Here is a 17,500-nt window from a genome sequence, read left to right as displayed (position 1 = left end):
GCAAATCAGGGGAAGATGCTAAATATAGTGACCGAGCTCCTGAATGGGGGACTGGATACCAGACATTTCAAAGGCCTTTTTCTCGAAAACTACAGTTGTAGCTGTACGACTCCACCTTAAAATTTCAGGATTTCCTTAACAAAATAAACGAAATAAATAGTTAAATCTGTCAGACAGGTTTCTCGCAAATGGCAAAAATGTTGATTTTTGTCTATTTTAATAATAACTGAAAAACTGTCTGATAGATCTTTTTAAAAAATGTTGAAGGTCTTGTCTTCATATTTTTTACAAATTCCCAAAATTTTAACCCTGGTTGTACGGCTAGGTCTTGAAAAAAAAGACCTTTGAAATGTATAGTTTCCAGTCCCCCCTGATTTGCATTTATTTGTTAGGTAAAATTACATTGTACAGCAATTCAACTGTCAATTGCAGTGACTAACACTTCAGAAGAGACATCCCGTTGCCTTAATTTAACAGATTTCAAAATGTTGATATTTTTCTTCGTAAGACTGTACTAAACAACCTTAAGTGTCAGTGTATTTAGCGCAGACGCACTAAAAATTGGGTGCACCGCACAGAAATCACATAAAATCATAGGTTGGTTTTCGAGGAGTGGGGAAAGCCGGAGTACCCGGAGAAAAACCTCTCGGAGCAGAGTAGAGACCCCCGAGTGACGAAAAGCCTGGGAATCGAACCCAGGTCACTTTGGTGGGAGGCGAGTGCTCTCACCAGTTCCCCAGCCCTGCTCCTAAGCTCCTCAATTTCACGATCACTAAAGAATCTCGGTTTACTGAAAATTGTTTCTCAAGACAAAATGTTGCTCGGAACTAGACCAGAATAAAGAGTTCAAATGCTTAATTTCCCAAACTTTAAAAAAAATGTTCAAATTTTAGCGCCAAAATCGAAAAAATGCTTAGAGTGCCCAGCACAATCGGGAGCAATTGCAAACAACAAAAATTGAATGTGTTGTGGCCACAACTAAAGTTCCTGTATTAAGACAAGCTTTAATATAATCATTACTACTATTGGATGCAAGAACGGAGATATCCCGACTAGCAGCTCGAAAGATTTCTCCACTTTTTCGCGAAAAAAAAGGGTCATTACATTCTTACAATCAAAAGATTTTATTGGTGTCAGGCATGCGACAGGAACACATATGTGTCATCTGTCACCATGCCGAGCAAACTCGCTCTTTATCAAAATGCCAACCTGCTACCAGAATCCGCACTTCAGAGATTTGTAGCCCGTATGAACGGAAGGAAAACACTAATTAGCTAAAATAAAATCCTACTTTACCTGTTTTCACATAATATGGGGCACTCGTTGCGCCATCGCCCTTTGCAGTGAACGCAAGTATTTGAAATCTATAGTTCGTGTGGGCTGTTAATCCTTCGATATTTTGAAAGGTTTTCCTTGTGGAAACAGTACTTTTCTCACGTGTTGTGCCGCTTACGTCACCGTAGAACACTTTGTAACCAAGCACGTTCCCATTGGTGTATTCCGGGGGCACTGGGTTCCATTCGAGTAGTACCAAAGATGATCCTATCGTAGTTGCTGATATGTCTAAGGGAGGGTGGTCTGGAACTAGGGAAAGGATAGGCGTGCAGTAAGTATTTGCGTACACTTGAATAATACAAAAACCATGCTCACATCACTTAAACGAGAAAGATTGGAACTGTTGTGGCAAAATCACATTCTAAGTAACAAGATCTAACCATGATTACAAAATTAGGGGAAAACCTGTCCGCACTAATTATTTTAAAATTTTCTTTCTATAATCGTTATTTTAGTGACTGGGACTCTTTACCTGCACATGTGATGTCATCACCTAGTCTTTTACATCTTCATTGCTCAAACATTTACAACCTCACTGAAATTATGTACGCATCCTTACTAGCCCTAGTGTTTATTCATTTGTACGTGTGAGTGTGTGCGCGTTGAGCGTTTCGCGCTTGTGTGAGTGTGCAAGGATTAGAAATGGATTTGACTTTCCCCTTACTACCATCCTGCCACCCTATTATTTTCGTAATGGTTGGCGAATTGTTAAATAAACAAATTTAAGTGAACAATTGCGCGATACTGCGTAGCGAGCAGTAGCACTACTATCGCATGCGAAATATAACTCAGTGTTAAAATGAAATGTCTGAACTTGTTCTCTTTGCTTGAATATCTGTAAGGACATTTAAGTTCACGCGAGGTACGAGCTTCATTTGGAGAAAAGGATTGATGGTCATCCACCGCGTCATGGCCTGATCAAATTACACTGTATTATGTGGACGGGAGCGTTTTACCGGGAACTAAAATACTTGTGGAATCAATACGACCATGACATCGGGGAACCGTGTGAAGTATTTTTCGTATGTAACACGAGTGGTCATATTGAGCAACGACGTCACGATTCCCGCATTTTTTTGTTTGTAGTAATACCAGTACCCTATATTTGTGTTAACCCTGCTTTTCAATCTCTACCATGTATACTTAGTGTCTGTATAATAAAAAGAAAATTACACGTTAGCTCAAAGATATGAATTTTATGTTTTCGTGGCAAGAACAATATCTCACGAGTGACCGCAGCGATAGATGTTGTTCTTGCCACTCAAACATAAAATTTATATCTTCTCTCCACCGTGTAATATCCTCTCTATATAGGTTGGCATCCTTCACTTCAATGACAAGCGGTAAAGCTCTCTGAAAAAAAAAGGCAGGTAATATCTTGTTTTCAAAGTAAAAAGTGCACATAATTACCATCTTCGTCTGTTTGAACAGTTACATCTTTTACTGGCCCGTTTCCACGCTGAGTCTGGCCGCGAACTTTGACCACATACTTGTGGTATTTCTTAAGCCCGGTGAATGTGACGTTTCTCGACCTTGTGAAGTTCTTCATCTCACCTCTCCCTCCTTTCTCTTCCGCAGATTTTATTTCAACTATGTAGCCCAGTATTCTTCCATTACGCTTGCCGAAAGGGATTGTTTTTTGGCAATTTCGTAAAATTGTACGGAAGGAGCCATTACGACTCGAACAGATCTCACTCAAGTTAACGTATCGTTTTTGGAGTGTTAAGTACTCACAAAGGCATTTAAATACATTATTTAGGTACGTACTTGAATTATCCTTAGAAATACACCCGGCTCTGCGTTATATTATTGATTATATTTATAAAATTGAGCTAAATTTATCCAACATTGGGGATGCGCACGGCAATTCTCAAAGTGGCTTAAATAGCGGTGTTCGTCAGCGTCGTAACATGGAAACGAGCACGTTAACCCCCTTTTTTTATTAAAATTTATCATCTCCTTGACATGTTACAAAGTACGACGTTTCATCGGAAATCTATGACAAGTTCTATTTCTAGGGAATCACCATACGTAAACCTAATCTTTACTTAATTTCCACCACTGATGATCATTTGCGGATACGGAATGTTTTAAATAGCAAGGGACTGTAACAGTTAAATGAGCAACTTTAGCATTTGTGCAGCAGCCTAACAAAAAGCAGGCTTGCTCTGTGCAATTGTGTTGACTGAAACGCTTCTAAATTGATTTTAAAATCAGTGACTCCAATAGAGATCAACTAATTGAACGTTGTTTTGTCAATAGATAAGCACCGTCATTTGTTTTAATAGATAAACAATAAAGTACGGTAAAGTTTACGCGGTCAGTCAGTCAGTCAGTCAGTCAGTCCGCCAGACAACCAGTGGGAAAATCCGAAAACGGATCATGAATCCAAAATATCCACACTCGAGGAGGATACTTTGGATTAAATCTAAATCCGGATATTTCAGATTCATCACTTCAGCGTTTTTTTGGGAAAGGATTTGAAAAAAGTACTTTTGACAAGCGGTTTTCCATGCAAAAATTATACACAACAGCTACCCTACGTGACAAGTTAGCCCAAATGTTTTTCTCGCGCCATTTTTACCGTACGATCGAAGACATAAATAGGTCGAAAATAGCTAGGTTTCCTGCAAATTTCACACTAGAAATTACACTTAAAGTTTCTTGAGAGCAATAATATTGTTAGCACCTTTCCTACACCTTATCGATCGCTAAGGTATTTTTCTTCTGGTGGCATTTTCATTGAAGACTTTTTCCAAAGCAAAATTAATCGCTATTTTTTTGTTTTTGTTTTTAAAATTTGCACGCAACTCTGGGTTTGTTTGTTTGCGTTGTCATGGAAAATAATCCTTTTTCGAATTTTGCGTTTTTTTTGACGCTGAAAAATCCATTCATCCGAGATCAGAAATCCGTTTTTGGATTTTCCCAAAAAAAAAGGTACCCCTAGTCAGCCTAGTTAGTCAGTTTAAGTCCGTCGCTCTGTCATTTAGCTTTAGTGCATCAGCAAGTCATCATCAGTCAACCATTCATCATACCGTCTTCGTCAGTTGAAATGACGAGTTCTTTACTCCACGAACCGTTTCCAAAGTTGTTATATGCCCTCAGACAGCAGCTATAATTCTTGTATTTTTCAAGCCCTCTGAACACACAGCTATGATTCTCGCGCGGCAAATCCATGACTTGTCCTTCTGAGCAGTTGACTAGATTGCAAGCTACGTGAAACCCAAGGAGTATTCCATTAACTGACGACTTTGGAACATCTTCCCAGTTAACCTGAATGCTTGTTGAGCTCATGTTGTGACCGCGAAAATCAGAGGGTGGACTTGATGGCGCTTATGGAATGAGAAGATCGACGAAATTTGGTTCAATGAATAAATAAAATAATAGCTATAGCTGTAGACATTCGTATTAAAAGATATTTCTTTAAGCATAAAACTGTAAAAACGAACGATAAGAAAAGATAAAACCCAACGTTTCGGAGTAGTCATGACCCATTATCAAGGAAAATTTATATCTGGTAATGCAAATTACAGTATTTAAATCGATTTTTGGCGAAGAGTATTAACAAAGGTGCGAAGATTATAAAAATACTTTCGCAGGAATGGAGTCTGATTGCACATTGAGATTTGGCTTTAAAGCTTCCATGAAAAGCATTTCGTGCACTAAACAGCCACCAATTGTAAATCATCAGCAGTGCGTTGTTCATAGTTTTCAATGCGACCTGTGGGATGCGGGTTATATACATTACGCACGCGGACATTTCCATAAACGTGTAGTTACAGGTTAACGCACTCAGCGAGTGAATTGTAGAGATTAACCTGCACAAGTTCACTAACAATGAAGGAGAAATTTCAATACCGCACGAGGCTTTACCAAGTACGGTATTGAAAATTTCGAGTTCATTGTTAGTGTTGTAAGCCTCATTTTACTATAACGGTCATAGCAATCCAATTTACGAAAGTCCTGGGTGACTGGTTGAAACTGGACTTTCCTTTGGTGCGTGTTGAGCGAATGTTGCCTTCCTTTTTCAGTCATTCTAACGAATTCTTCACTAAAAGGTCCCATATGCCTTACTTTTAAGAACACTTTTATACTTCCTAACCATTCTCTTAGCTTCCAGTTAACTTAAAGGTGAAACCTCTTTGTCCCGTGTCGTCAATATATGTTTGCATATGACGGGATTGGAGATACGCACGTTGATTGGCTAATTTTACAAATCTTGGCCAGAGGGGTCGTTTTTAATATAAATGGTGCGAGGAAACGAATTTAGAGGAGGAATATGTGATTTCTAACTTTCAAGTCATGAGTTCCTGAAGGTACTAACCTTCTTCGGCGCATCTAGGCACGCCGCAGTACTCCCATTGCACGGTATCATTCGTGGTAAAACACCAGGGCCCATCCAAGCCGAACCCCCCCGGATTACGGCAAAAATCGGTGCAATTTGTGATTTCCTTATAAATCGATCCCGTGATGTTGTGTTCCCGAGGAGTTGTGGCATTCCATGACTGACATTTGTATCCGGAAACTGTTGTGCTTTTGTTCCCATGGTAACCACGCCCATCTCCATAGAAACATTCTAACAAAGAATCAATCTCTTATTACAATTACAATTTTTTGTCACGGTCATATAAACGCGATTGAGGGATGATTTCGTTTCGTAAGTTGGAAATATTTATAGTTTGGTATAAGGTTTTGCACTAGTCGAGAATACAATTTAAATCAGACATACCTTTACACTCTAGGATGTTTAGTTGTTCTAAATAAGACATAAAGATAAAAGCGATCAAATAATAATTGAGGTGGTAAGTGAAAAAAGAATACTTGTTACCTTCTCAACAGCATCTTGTGATGGTTGGTGCGCAAAGTTAATAGAGAAAGAAAATTTCGACTCTCTTTGTAACGAAATCTCTAAATCAAAGGAAAACAATGTTCCTCGGAGAGTTGCCCATAAAAGGATATCCCTGTGGCCCTGGGGGGTTTCAAATAGCTTGGGCAAAGATCACTGAATGAAGGCTGGTCCTCATTCCAGGAGAGAACAACTAGTATTCTGAAGTAATTGAGCTCATTGCACATTGATTGGCTTAGATGAGAATACCTAGTAAGACAAGCTGTACTCATTATAAATCGTCGTAGAAAACGACAATTCCTCAACGAGATAAGCGAAGTGCATCTTTCGAGTCATTGCCTACTGGTGAACCGCGTTGAGGTAAATCAAGTTTGCCCAAGCGAAAGCAAGAAATACGCTTGTGGAGCAGAGCAGTTCCTCATTGGAGGCAGTGTGGCCCAGTGGTTAGGCCGCTTGCCTTGAGATCCGGAGATCCCGGGTTCAAGACCCGCTCTGACCGCTCGTTGAATTTGATCCTGGTAGTCCCTGGTTCAACTTCCCAGCCGCACTTGTAAATAGCCAACTGGTTTGCCTCCAGCCAGTTGGGATTCTTAACAGTTGTCGTTTCGTTGTGTTTCATTGGCCCTGAAAAGCCCCTATGGGGAGCGGTCAATTATGTATGTATGTATGTATGTATGTATGTATGTATGTATGTATGTATGTATGTACGCATCTGTTCCACTCTACTCCTTCTGGATTATGTGAAAGAAAAAGAAAAACCTTTGGAACGTAGTAACCTTGTATCACATCAGGATAGTAGCAGTTGCCTGTTGGATTCCGATATGGTAGAGTTGTACAGTTTATGATTTCAAAGTCTAAACGCAATGAGAAAGGCATTTTTCTATTAAAATCTTTCACCGCTTTGATTTCTTGATCACACACTTTTAAGAACTTTTCCTCGCATGCTTCTCTGCAAACTGGCTGAGGCGAGGAAGAAATGTAACATCGTGGAAAGTAGTTATGACAATACATATCATCGACCGCTGCAAGACAGCTTTCGCGCACTTCAAAAAGTTGCTGTAAAGTTGATTTCAGATCGTTAAAACTCCGCATTATTTCGTGATTGTTCCGTAAATCTTCCATTTTTCCAAACACTGGTGAGTTACCAAGGATTTGCTTACAGTAACCGTCAGGAAATAGCACGTCATATGCTTTACAGACAATCCCATTCGCCCTGCCTGTGGCCAGCCATCTGAAAAGAGAAAAAAAAAAATGAAAATAACTAGACGCTCCAAGAGCGTTCACTGGGGTGCCTGCTGTATGAAGGGACTGAGTTGGGTGGTATTAAACTGCAGCGTTCCAGGCAATTTTTTTCAAGTCGGGGATCATTAAGACCATTTAAGGGGTCACCCAGAAGTCGTACCAGCAGAGGCCCTTTGGCTCACACGTTCATACGACAAAACAAATCCTTTTCTGAGGTTAAAAATCTTGGCTACCGGCCTATTAATCATTTGTCAGAAAGAAGAAATTCCTGTCATCTTTAGAAAAAATAGACACGCATTGCTTACGTATGGTACTGAAGTAACACAGCGCTTTATTTCATATTGTCAACTGAGCTGCGTTTTGTCTTCCAGGAGATTCAAGTTGTCGTTGCGTAATATGTAGCTCTAACAGTATACGATGTTGTTTTGGTATTGTATATTGTAGTGCCATGGTAGAAGTCTTGGATAAATAGCCCCCTGAGAAGACATGTGGTTACTAGCAAAGTACTGAACGCTGAAAGATTGAAGAAAATAAAAGGGAATCGAGAAACATTGGCTTCTGGGCTGACATGTTGATCATTTTCAAGTTCCCTCACAACTTCTTTTCACCACAAGCATCTGGCATCTTTGTAATACAAACGTTCACTAGATTAAACCCTGTCCGGTAGGGTTAGTATCTGGACGGGCGACCTAAAAAGTATACCACTTCGTAATAAAAGCATAGGACCGACAATTCTATTTTAAAGCTAACAAATGCGAACCAAGCAAGGTACAGATTTGGTTAGCTTGCTTTATGCAAAACAAATAATGATGCAAAAGTAAATAAATATCGACACAGTTTTTAGGAAGAGCATTAGGAAGTTTTCAGGACGGTCGATCGAGAATAAAATATTTTGCCACCTGTAACAAAATTTACGATATGAAAACAACATTAATTTTGAACCACGAATATAAAAAGTTACCATTGTACTTTTGGATGCACCGATTAAATCGCAAAATCGAAAGTGACATCGAATTCAGCGAGCGCCGTGATCACGTTACCGCGGCGTGTTTACTTGCGAAACAGTGAAGCATCTGTGTCAAATGATGGAAAGACACCGGGTTTTTGTTTTTGTTAGTTTTCTTTTTCTTTCAAATGTTAGAAACCTTGACAAGAAATGTGCGAAGAAGATCAAAGATCACAATCGCCCAACTCTTGAGGTTGACCATTGTTTCTGCAAAGTCAAAATTTACTCTCCAGGACGAGGTTATTTATCACCAGGTAATTCGATCGTTTTGGGAATAGCGGCTACTTTATTATTCATCAGCGTCACAATTTTTTTGCCGATTTTGGGGCTCATTTTGTTGAAACTCAAGCACGCTTTCAACAGACCTGTTTATTTTTGTGACTTATGCGCTGCTCACAGTGCATTACCACAAAGATCATCCCCGTATCACATTTCAACACACGTCTGCAAATTTGTTAAGCTCGAAAATTACACAATATGATAAATTTACAAAAGGTGGAAATTTCACAGAAATATTTTCCAGCGAAACATTTATTGAAACAAACAACATATTTGCTATAAGAGGCAAAAAACCCTTCCTATTTCAATTTCGTGCGTGCAAACGAGACACACAATCGGTGTAACAGAGCATATGCAATTAAATAAATTTCTGACAGTTCACATCAAACCCTTTTCGAAAGAACCTTGACCGTAAATAATAAAGCACAAAAGCTTTCAATCAAATAATTTTTCACTGTTATATTTCCAATTTTTTTTACCTTTGCAGAGTTGAGTCACAAAATGAATGTAACTTGCCACACAACTTAAATGCAACTTCAGTAAACACAGTGATGCATTCAAAGAGTTCGATTCCTTCAATGTTTGTTAAATCCATAAAAGAATTGCCATTTGACTTCATTGTTGTATATACTGGTAATAACAAGTTAGTAAAATATTAGAAACAAAGCTTACTTGATATCCAACGGCGAAAATGAAATTGTTGTCGAATAACATTACTCGTCGCTTTTAAAATTCCAGATATATATTTTTGACCGCCTATCCAATTGACGTTCCATTCTTGAGCTCCATAATATTTAGTTTAAAGATGCACTAAAACGCCATTCGCGTTACAATGACCTCCGACGCCATTCCAGGATAATAATTAAATGTCCTCCCGTGTGCACCGGAGACATCTACGCATTACCCCACCCCCCTCAAACTTAGACACCACTTAGCAGGGGAGTGACAGGCAAGACGTTTCCCGACACGGAAAAAGAACAAAATAAAATAACAAAAAAACCCACGAAATGAAACCCAGATTCCGACTGGGTTTGGTAACTCAGTAACTAGCTGATGCACTCTTTAGATCAAATTAGGTTAGAACAAGCTACTCATTTATAAGCAAGGCTCTCTCGACCCTCATCTTTAATCGAGTTCCAAAGCCTGTTCGTGCAGTTCCGTCCAGCCTGGCTCAACAATCACTGAATCATCTCAACCTCGTTCCCAGGACTTTTCCGGCCCCACTTCAAAGCGAAGGAAAGGTCCCAGGAACGAGGTGCACATTCTGCTATAGGCGGAGATCGTGTTATATATAATGATAAGAAAAAGGATAACAATGAGTCAAACGTATCCGCTGGACGAAAAAAAACCGTAAGCAAGCATAAGAAGACGTGAAACTAAGATTTTCGATTCCTATTATTGACATTCACACCTTAGGAGTGACAGTCAGCAATTATTGGTGTGCCATCCTTCAGTGTTCCTCTGAAAAAACAGCCATTTATATAAATTCAAATCACTGCCCCAAATGGATTTCAGGTTGCTTCTGGGGGTAAAGGATCACAGTTTACGTCATAAAATTATGCCTACGTTTTTTCTGTGCACTTGCATAATTAACAATAATTAAGGACATCATTGTTACACAGCCGCATAAAGCGACCTGACATTTTCTGTATAGCCCAAACAGAGCAACTAAGATATCCATCTTGTTTCCATCATGGGTTCACCTGAACCCTTCCACAACTGAGTCAACTGGTTCAAACGTCTACAGTTCCACACTCCAACATGTCCACACGCTCACATGCCGAGATGTCCACGCGTCCACATATCCACAGGCCGACACATCCACATCTCACACAGGTCCTAATATCCAAATCTCCTCAGGTCCACATGCCCACATGTCCACACTTCTTCAGGTCCTCTGGTTCACATGCCCACACTTCCTCAGGTCCCTGTCCACATGCCCACATGTCCACACTTCTAAAGTTCCAAATGCCCACATTTCCACACTTCCTCAGGTCCACATACCGGTACTCACATGTCCACACTTCCCCAGGTACACATGTCCACACTTTGAAAGGTCCACATGCCCACATGTCCACAGTTCCAACGGTCCACAGGTCCAGAGCATGTATGGTCCACACGCCCGTATGTCCACAGGTCCACAGGTATACAGATCTACATATGCACATCCAGAGGTCCACATGTCACTGGTGCATAAGTCAATATGCGCACACGTGTCCACATATCCACAGTTTCTTTGATCGTGAGCAGAGTACGGGGAAGTAATGTTGCTGTTGCACAAACACATTCTCCATCTCAGTGAAGAAAGAAAGTTACAACTATATACAGAAAATGCAAGGGGTGACAAGCCACACAGTCCCTTTCGGTGTGAAAACTCTTATATGAATATTTTTGCTCTGACGAGCAGATCCTTTAAGGATTTCCCTTTCTTAGCCGATAAAAGGATAGGTGGTTGCTTGAATATCTGACGAAGTAACGGTTGATTTTGTTTTAGGTGCCATTTTTTGAGGAAGGCTTCTTTTAAGTTAGATATTGATTATTGATACTGTGTTGCAAAAGGCAAGATTTCTTTCATTTTTTGTTGTTCTGTTTAAGCGCTGTAGCGCTTCCTGTAAATTATATTCCTGATAGGATTTTCGCTATTACATTGCGTGGGTAGCCTCTGTCCAGCAAGTGTTTATTGATATTTGGAATGCTTTCTTTGAAAGTAGACTCTCAGGAATTTGTTGTTAGGAAACCGCCCTTCAAGAATCCATTTTTAACACTTGGTTGGTGACACGAGGTAAAATGTGTGTAGTGGAAGGTTTAAGTTGGCTTAAAATGTGTCTTGATATCAAGGATCGACTGTTCCTTGAATTTGTTGCCTTTGCATACAATCGTATCTAGGAACACAGTCTCAGTGTAAGAGATATCGGCCCTGAATTCTATAATTGAGTGATGTGAATTTGCTTGTTCGATGAAAGTCTCAATGCCGGGCTCACTTAGGTCCCATAGGGAAAAGATGTCGTCAATGTAGCGTTTCCAAACTGTAGGTGTAAAAGCTGTTTTGCTTAGGATTTCGGTCTCAATCTTTGCTATGAATACGTTAGCAAAGGAAACAGCTATTTTCATTCCCATAGCCGTCCCGTGAATGTGAAGAGAATGCTTTCCATTTAATCGGAAAGACTTTTCTTTGAGAATTAGCCTAAGTATTTCTCGAAGTTAGTGTGTCGGTATGGGAGGGCTGTCTTTTTGTAAAAATTGTTGTATGCTTTGCATACTGTGTCAATACCCTCGTTTTGTGGTATATTTGTGTAGAGGCTTGTGACATCCATCGATACAAGGAATGTGCAGTTTTTGACCTTTGTGATTTCAATAAAGTTTATAAAATCAGTTGTGTCTTTAACGTATGACTTTTGTGACTTAGATATTGGTTGAAGCAATGTGTCAACAAAAGACGAAATTCTTTCTGTTGGTCTATCATAACCCGAGACGATTGGCCTTCCTGCAAGAGTTGGTTTGTGAATTTCTGTTAGACTGTAGAACTCTGGTATTCTTGGAGGGCAAGGTGTTTTTGGTCATGTCGTCAATGTGGTTTTCATGGTGGAGTTTTGTGATTTGGTGTGATACCTTGTTAAGAAATGCAAGGGGTGACACACCACACTGATTCCCTTCCTGTGTGAACACGTGTATAGAACCTTTTATAGCTTTGCTCTAACGAGCAGATCCTTAAAGGATTCTCCTTTTTGTATGAAATGTTAGGTGGTTTAAATTTGGCGAAGTAGGGGTTGATTCTGTATTAAATGTCATTTTCTGAGTAAAGCTTCTTCTAGGTTTGACACTGACGGCATGTATTATGTCACAAAAGGTAAAATACCTTTTTGTGTCTTGGTATTTCCTTTAAGCACTGAGCCCTTTCTTGTGAATTTGATGTCTGATAGTAATTTTTCTATCAAATTGCGTGATTAACCTCTGTTCCGCAAATGTCTTTTAAATTTTGAAATATTTTCCTCGAAATTGTCTTTGAGGAGTTTGTTGTAAGAATTCGTAGGGATTGACCTTTGACAAATCCGTTTTTAACGCTTGGCGGGTGACAAGAGGTGAAATTAATGTACATATTGGATGGTTTCCGCTTTATAAAATGTGTTTTTACATCAAGGATTGATTGATCCTTGAATCTCGTGCCTTTGTATACTATTGTGTCTGGAAAAACAGTTTCAGTGTCAGATATTTCTGCCCTGAATTTAATCGTAGGGTGATGTAAATTTGCTTGTTCGAAGGAAGTCTCTATGTCCGGTTTACTTACGTCCCATAGGGAAAAGCCATCGTCAATGTAGCGTTTCCAAACTGAAGGTTTTGAGACGGCTTAGCTTAGAACTTCTGTTTCAGTCTTAGCCAAGAAAATATTGGCAAAAGAGAAACTGTTCTCTTGGTTCCAATAAGTTATGGTTCTCATTCAACCTCCTGTATATAGTTGTAACTTTCTTTCCTCACTGATTTGAAGAATGTGTTGCGACAAGGGAAAGGGCAATAACTGATAGTCGCAACAGCAACATAACTTTCCCGTGCTCCACTCACGATCAAAATAACTGCGGATATGTTGACGAGTTCACGTTCTTGAGTGCATCATGGGTAATCAGGGCAAGATGGAGAGAAATTCAAAGGTTTGTACGGAAGTTCAAAAAGATGAAAAGTATTCATGATATGCAATTTTGGGTTTTATATTTTCCAAAACAGAAGATATGCGCTCAAAGGTGCGGCAGAATAAATTTGGAGAGAATGGCTAATGTAGCAAGTAAGCTCTATTCTTGACATCCATGCTCCTGTTAAAACAAAAACTGTTACTCTGCGTCTTGCTGCACCTCGGTATTCCATGGAAATTAACAACTTGAAAAAACATCGCAGGAGATTGGTACGGCGATGGCGAAGGACCAAACCTCTAGTGAATCGCCAGTTGTTTATTGATCAATGCCGTACTGTCAACAACTTAATTTGTTCTTCAAAGAAATCTTATTACACTTCACTAATCAATGATAACTAATCGGATTACAAGTTTCTTTTTAAGACAATTGACAATCTGTTACATAGAAAGTGTTCTACACCATATCCACCCTGTAACTCGCCCTCGGAACTCTTAAATAAGTTTGTTCATTTCTTTTCCAATAAGAGAGCTAAAATACGGGTCGACCTAGATGCTGCAGCTCCTATCCACCCAGTTCAAAATGTCAACCGGGTCTGTCCTTATACGTTTAATGAGTTTAACACGGTAATCGTTGACGAAGTCCACAAATGTGTAGTGAAATTATCTTCCAAATGGCGCGATCTTGACCCTCTTCCTGGCTACGTCACATGAAACGCTCTGGACACATTGCTACCATTTATCTCCGTTGTTATTAATACTTCGCTACAATCTGGCCAAATTAAAAGTTGCTAAGTTACGCCCTCTCCTTAAGAAGCCTTCCTTGGATCATACGCAGTTTTCCAACTATGGCCCTGTTTCTAATCTTACTTTTATCAGCAAAGCAATTGAGAAGTCTGTTGCTAACCAACTGATTTCCTACATTAACAATAATAATCTGTACGACGCATTTCAGTCTTCCTATAAACAGTATCACAGCACAGAAACGGCTCTTATTCGTGTGCATAACGACATCGTCACAGCCATTGATAAACCGTAGAACAGTTATTTTATTACTTCTGGACCTCTCCGCAGCTTTCGATAGGGTTGATTACGATATTCCTCTTTCTCGTCCTCAAGAGCGCTTTGGAGTCAGTGGCAAACAGTTATTATGGCTTCAATCTTATCTGTCCAGTCGCATGCAGTATGTGTCCGTTGAAGGTGGGGCTTCCTTGAGACATGCTCTTCATTGTCGTGTTCCACAAGGTTCAGTTTTGGGACCCATTTTGTACCTTCTTTATACTTCTCCGCTTTCCGACATGGTTAAGAAATTGAACTTGAGTTACCATTTTTATGCTGATGATTTTTACTTGTCCTTTCAGCCAACTATACCTGTGGATAGGGCTTTAGCTGTGTCTAACATTGAGTGTTGTGTACATGAGATTGATCACTGGATGCTGGTTAACCGTCTTAAACTGAACAAGGATAAGACTGAACTACTTGTTATCTCTGCTAAACATCTACCTAGACCAGTCCTTCAAGAAATCTCTGTTGTCAATGAGACCATCCGCTCTGTACAGATAGCTAGAAATATTGGTGTCATTTTTGACAATCACTTTCATTTCAACGATCATGTTGCAAGTATTTGCAAATCATCCTTTTAAAATCTCCGTAACATCAGCTATATAAGAACATATCGGTCATCAACCACTACTGAAACACTTGCTAACGAATTTATATCTTCAAAATTGGATCATTGCAATTCTTTACTCTATGTACTCTATAGCCTTCCCAATTACCAAATAAAAAAGTTACAGCACCTCCAGAACGCTGCTGCTCGTCTCATTACTCTTTCGAGAAAACATGAACACATTACGCCTATTTTGTTAAATCTTCATTGCCTTCCGATTCATTATCGTATCATGTTTAAAATTTTACTCATCACGTAGAAGGCTCTTAACAATCTGGCACCTTCGAACATTTGCGATCTACTTATACCTTACATTCCATCTCGTCAGCTAGGTTCATCATCAAAGAATCTTCTTTATATTCCGCGTTTTAATTTGAGATCATACGGTGCAAGATCTTTCTCTCCGGCAGCCCCCACACCTTGGAATACTCTGCCGCTTGACATTAAGGAAAGTCCTCAGTGTCCGTTTATTTTAGTCTTATATACCGTATTGCTCTTGTTACGCGCTTTTAAACTTTAAGGATTCTAGCGCTTTATAAATATATTATTATTATTATCATTATTATTATTATTATTATTATTATTATTATTATTATTATTATTATTATTATTATTATTATTATTATTATTATTATTATTATTATTAAGAGTTTCTCCCATATATTTCCTGTGATTCCACAGACACAAAATTACAGAGAATGTATGGAGATAAAAAAAAAAGCAATATTTAGGAATTCCAAAGAACGGATACCAAGTCTAGTTCATCGATCTCAGTTGTGAACATGAACTTTTTATTTTGGTTTATGAAGGCGAAAGTCTGTAAAGTAGAGTCATGTACAGCATAGTTTGCCTTGCATTTCCATACAAACCTTTGAATTTCCCGCCATTTTGTCCTGATTACCCATGATGCAATCAAGAGCGTGAACTTGTCTATTGACTTATGTTCAAGTGACGTGTGGGCTTGTGGAGATGTGGATGTCTGGCCTACGGATGTGCGGAAAATACATGCTCTGGAACTTTGGACCTTTGGAAGTGTGGACAAATGGGCATGTGGAGCTTTGGAAGTGTGGACATGTGGACCTTTGGAGTTGTGGACAATTGGGCATGTGGAGCTTTGGAAGTGTGGACATGTGGGCACGTGGACCTTTTGGAAGTGTCGACATGTGGACCTTTCGAAGTGTGGACATGTGAGTTTGGGGACCTGAAGAAGTGTAGACATGTGAGCATGTGGACCTGAGGAAGTGTGGACATGTAAGCATGTGGACCTTAGGAGATGGGGATGTGTGGGTCTGTAGAGAGGGGTACCTATTCGTTGGCATGTGCACATGTACCTGTGGACATGTGGCCCTGCGGACCTACAGATGTATGCACAATACATGTTGTGGACATGTAGGCATGTGGACCTGAGGAGCTTTGGATATTAGGACCTGTGTGAGATGTGTTTGTGTCGGACTGTGTATATGTGGACGAGTGGACATCTGGGCATGTGGGCGTGTGGAACTGTAGACGTTTGAACTAGTTGACTTGTGGAAGGGTTCAGGTGAAACCATGATAGAAACATGATGGATATCTTGGTTCCTCTGTTTGGGTTATACAGAAAATATCAGGTCGCTTTATGCGGCTGTGCAACAACAATGTCGTTAATTATTGTTCATTATGCAAGTGCACAGAATAAACGTAGGGATAACTTAATGACGTAAACTGTGATCCTTTGCTTACAGAAGCAACCGGATTTCAGTTCTGTGGTCAAGACGAAAGTGAAAGGTTTCGATGCATACCCTGAATTTTTTCCAGAGTTGATTTTTCCCGCACCGGATGTGCGGTGTAAACCATCTGAACTAACTCATTAAGTCAGAGCCTTATTCTGCTTATTGCGATTTTCATAATTCTCCGGAATCTCATCTTCAAGCGCCAAGGGCCAAACTGCGTTTTGAGAGTTGACCCGGAACCACAGATGCCGAAATCAATTGAACCGCGTCATAGCCTACCAATCAGCATCTTTGTTTCCCACGGTACATTCGACGCCGATGGAGAGCGATAAAATTTTGCTGAAGAATCTCTAAAAAGTATCATAATGTTATTCGAGTTGTAAACTAAACAAAATCTCCAATTCACTTTCCGGAGGCGGAGTCTGTCTTCCAGGCTATGTTCAGAAATTTGGTTGATGGAAGCCAAAACACAATTTGAAGGTGAGATTCGGCAGAGTTACAAAAATCGCAGTAATAACCCCGATTTTGTTGTAGTTTTTTAATTTTCAAAGATGTGGTTTGTGATCCAATTGCGTATACCCAAAATTGCCGTTGTAGAGGTGTATATGGAACCAGTTTGCTGAAATGGTCTGATCTCAAGAGGGCCAATGGCAAATGAGGGTTTGCCCAAATGAGATTAAATGAATCACTCGTTAGTTTCCTCACCAGAATAAAATGTCAAAAGGAATGGAAAATTTCGGGTAATTTATATTTCTTGCGAAGTTGAGAATTTTCAAATTGACCGCGACCAGAAATT

General features: G+C 39.6%; 1 protein-coding gene across 1 annotated transcript in view; it reads right to left on the bottom strand.

Moving 5' to 3' along the window:
- LOC138018716 (uncharacterized) overlaps positions 1-17,500 on the bottom strand; it is a 65,588-nt gene that overhangs the window by 28,246 nt on the left and 19,842 nt on the right. Inside the window, exons 3-7 of the mRNA XM_068865401.1 lie at positions 6,958-7,412; positions 6,065-6,091; positions 5,660-5,911; positions 4,371-4,667; positions 1,297-1,584 (exon numbers count right to left, since the gene is read on the bottom strand). Of these exons, the coding sequence (XP_068721502.1) occupies positions 1,297-1,584; positions 4,371-4,667; positions 5,660-5,911; positions 6,065-6,091; positions 6,958-7,412 (1,319 nt within the window). The remainder of the gene's footprint in view (positions 1-1,296; positions 1,585-4,370; positions 4,668-5,659; positions 5,912-6,064; positions 6,092-6,957; positions 7,413-17,500) is intronic.

The sequence above is a fragment of the Montipora capricornis genome, chromosome 10 (assembly GCF_036669925.1).
Source record: "Montipora capricornis isolate CH-2021 chromosome 10, ASM3666992v2, whole genome shotgun sequence".
NCBI classification, from domain to species: Eukaryota; Metazoa; Cnidaria; class Anthozoa; order Scleractinia; family Acroporidae; genus Montipora; species Montipora capricornis.
Note: the sequence above shows the minus strand (reverse complement) of the source record. Positions and strands in the feature narration are given on the sequence as shown.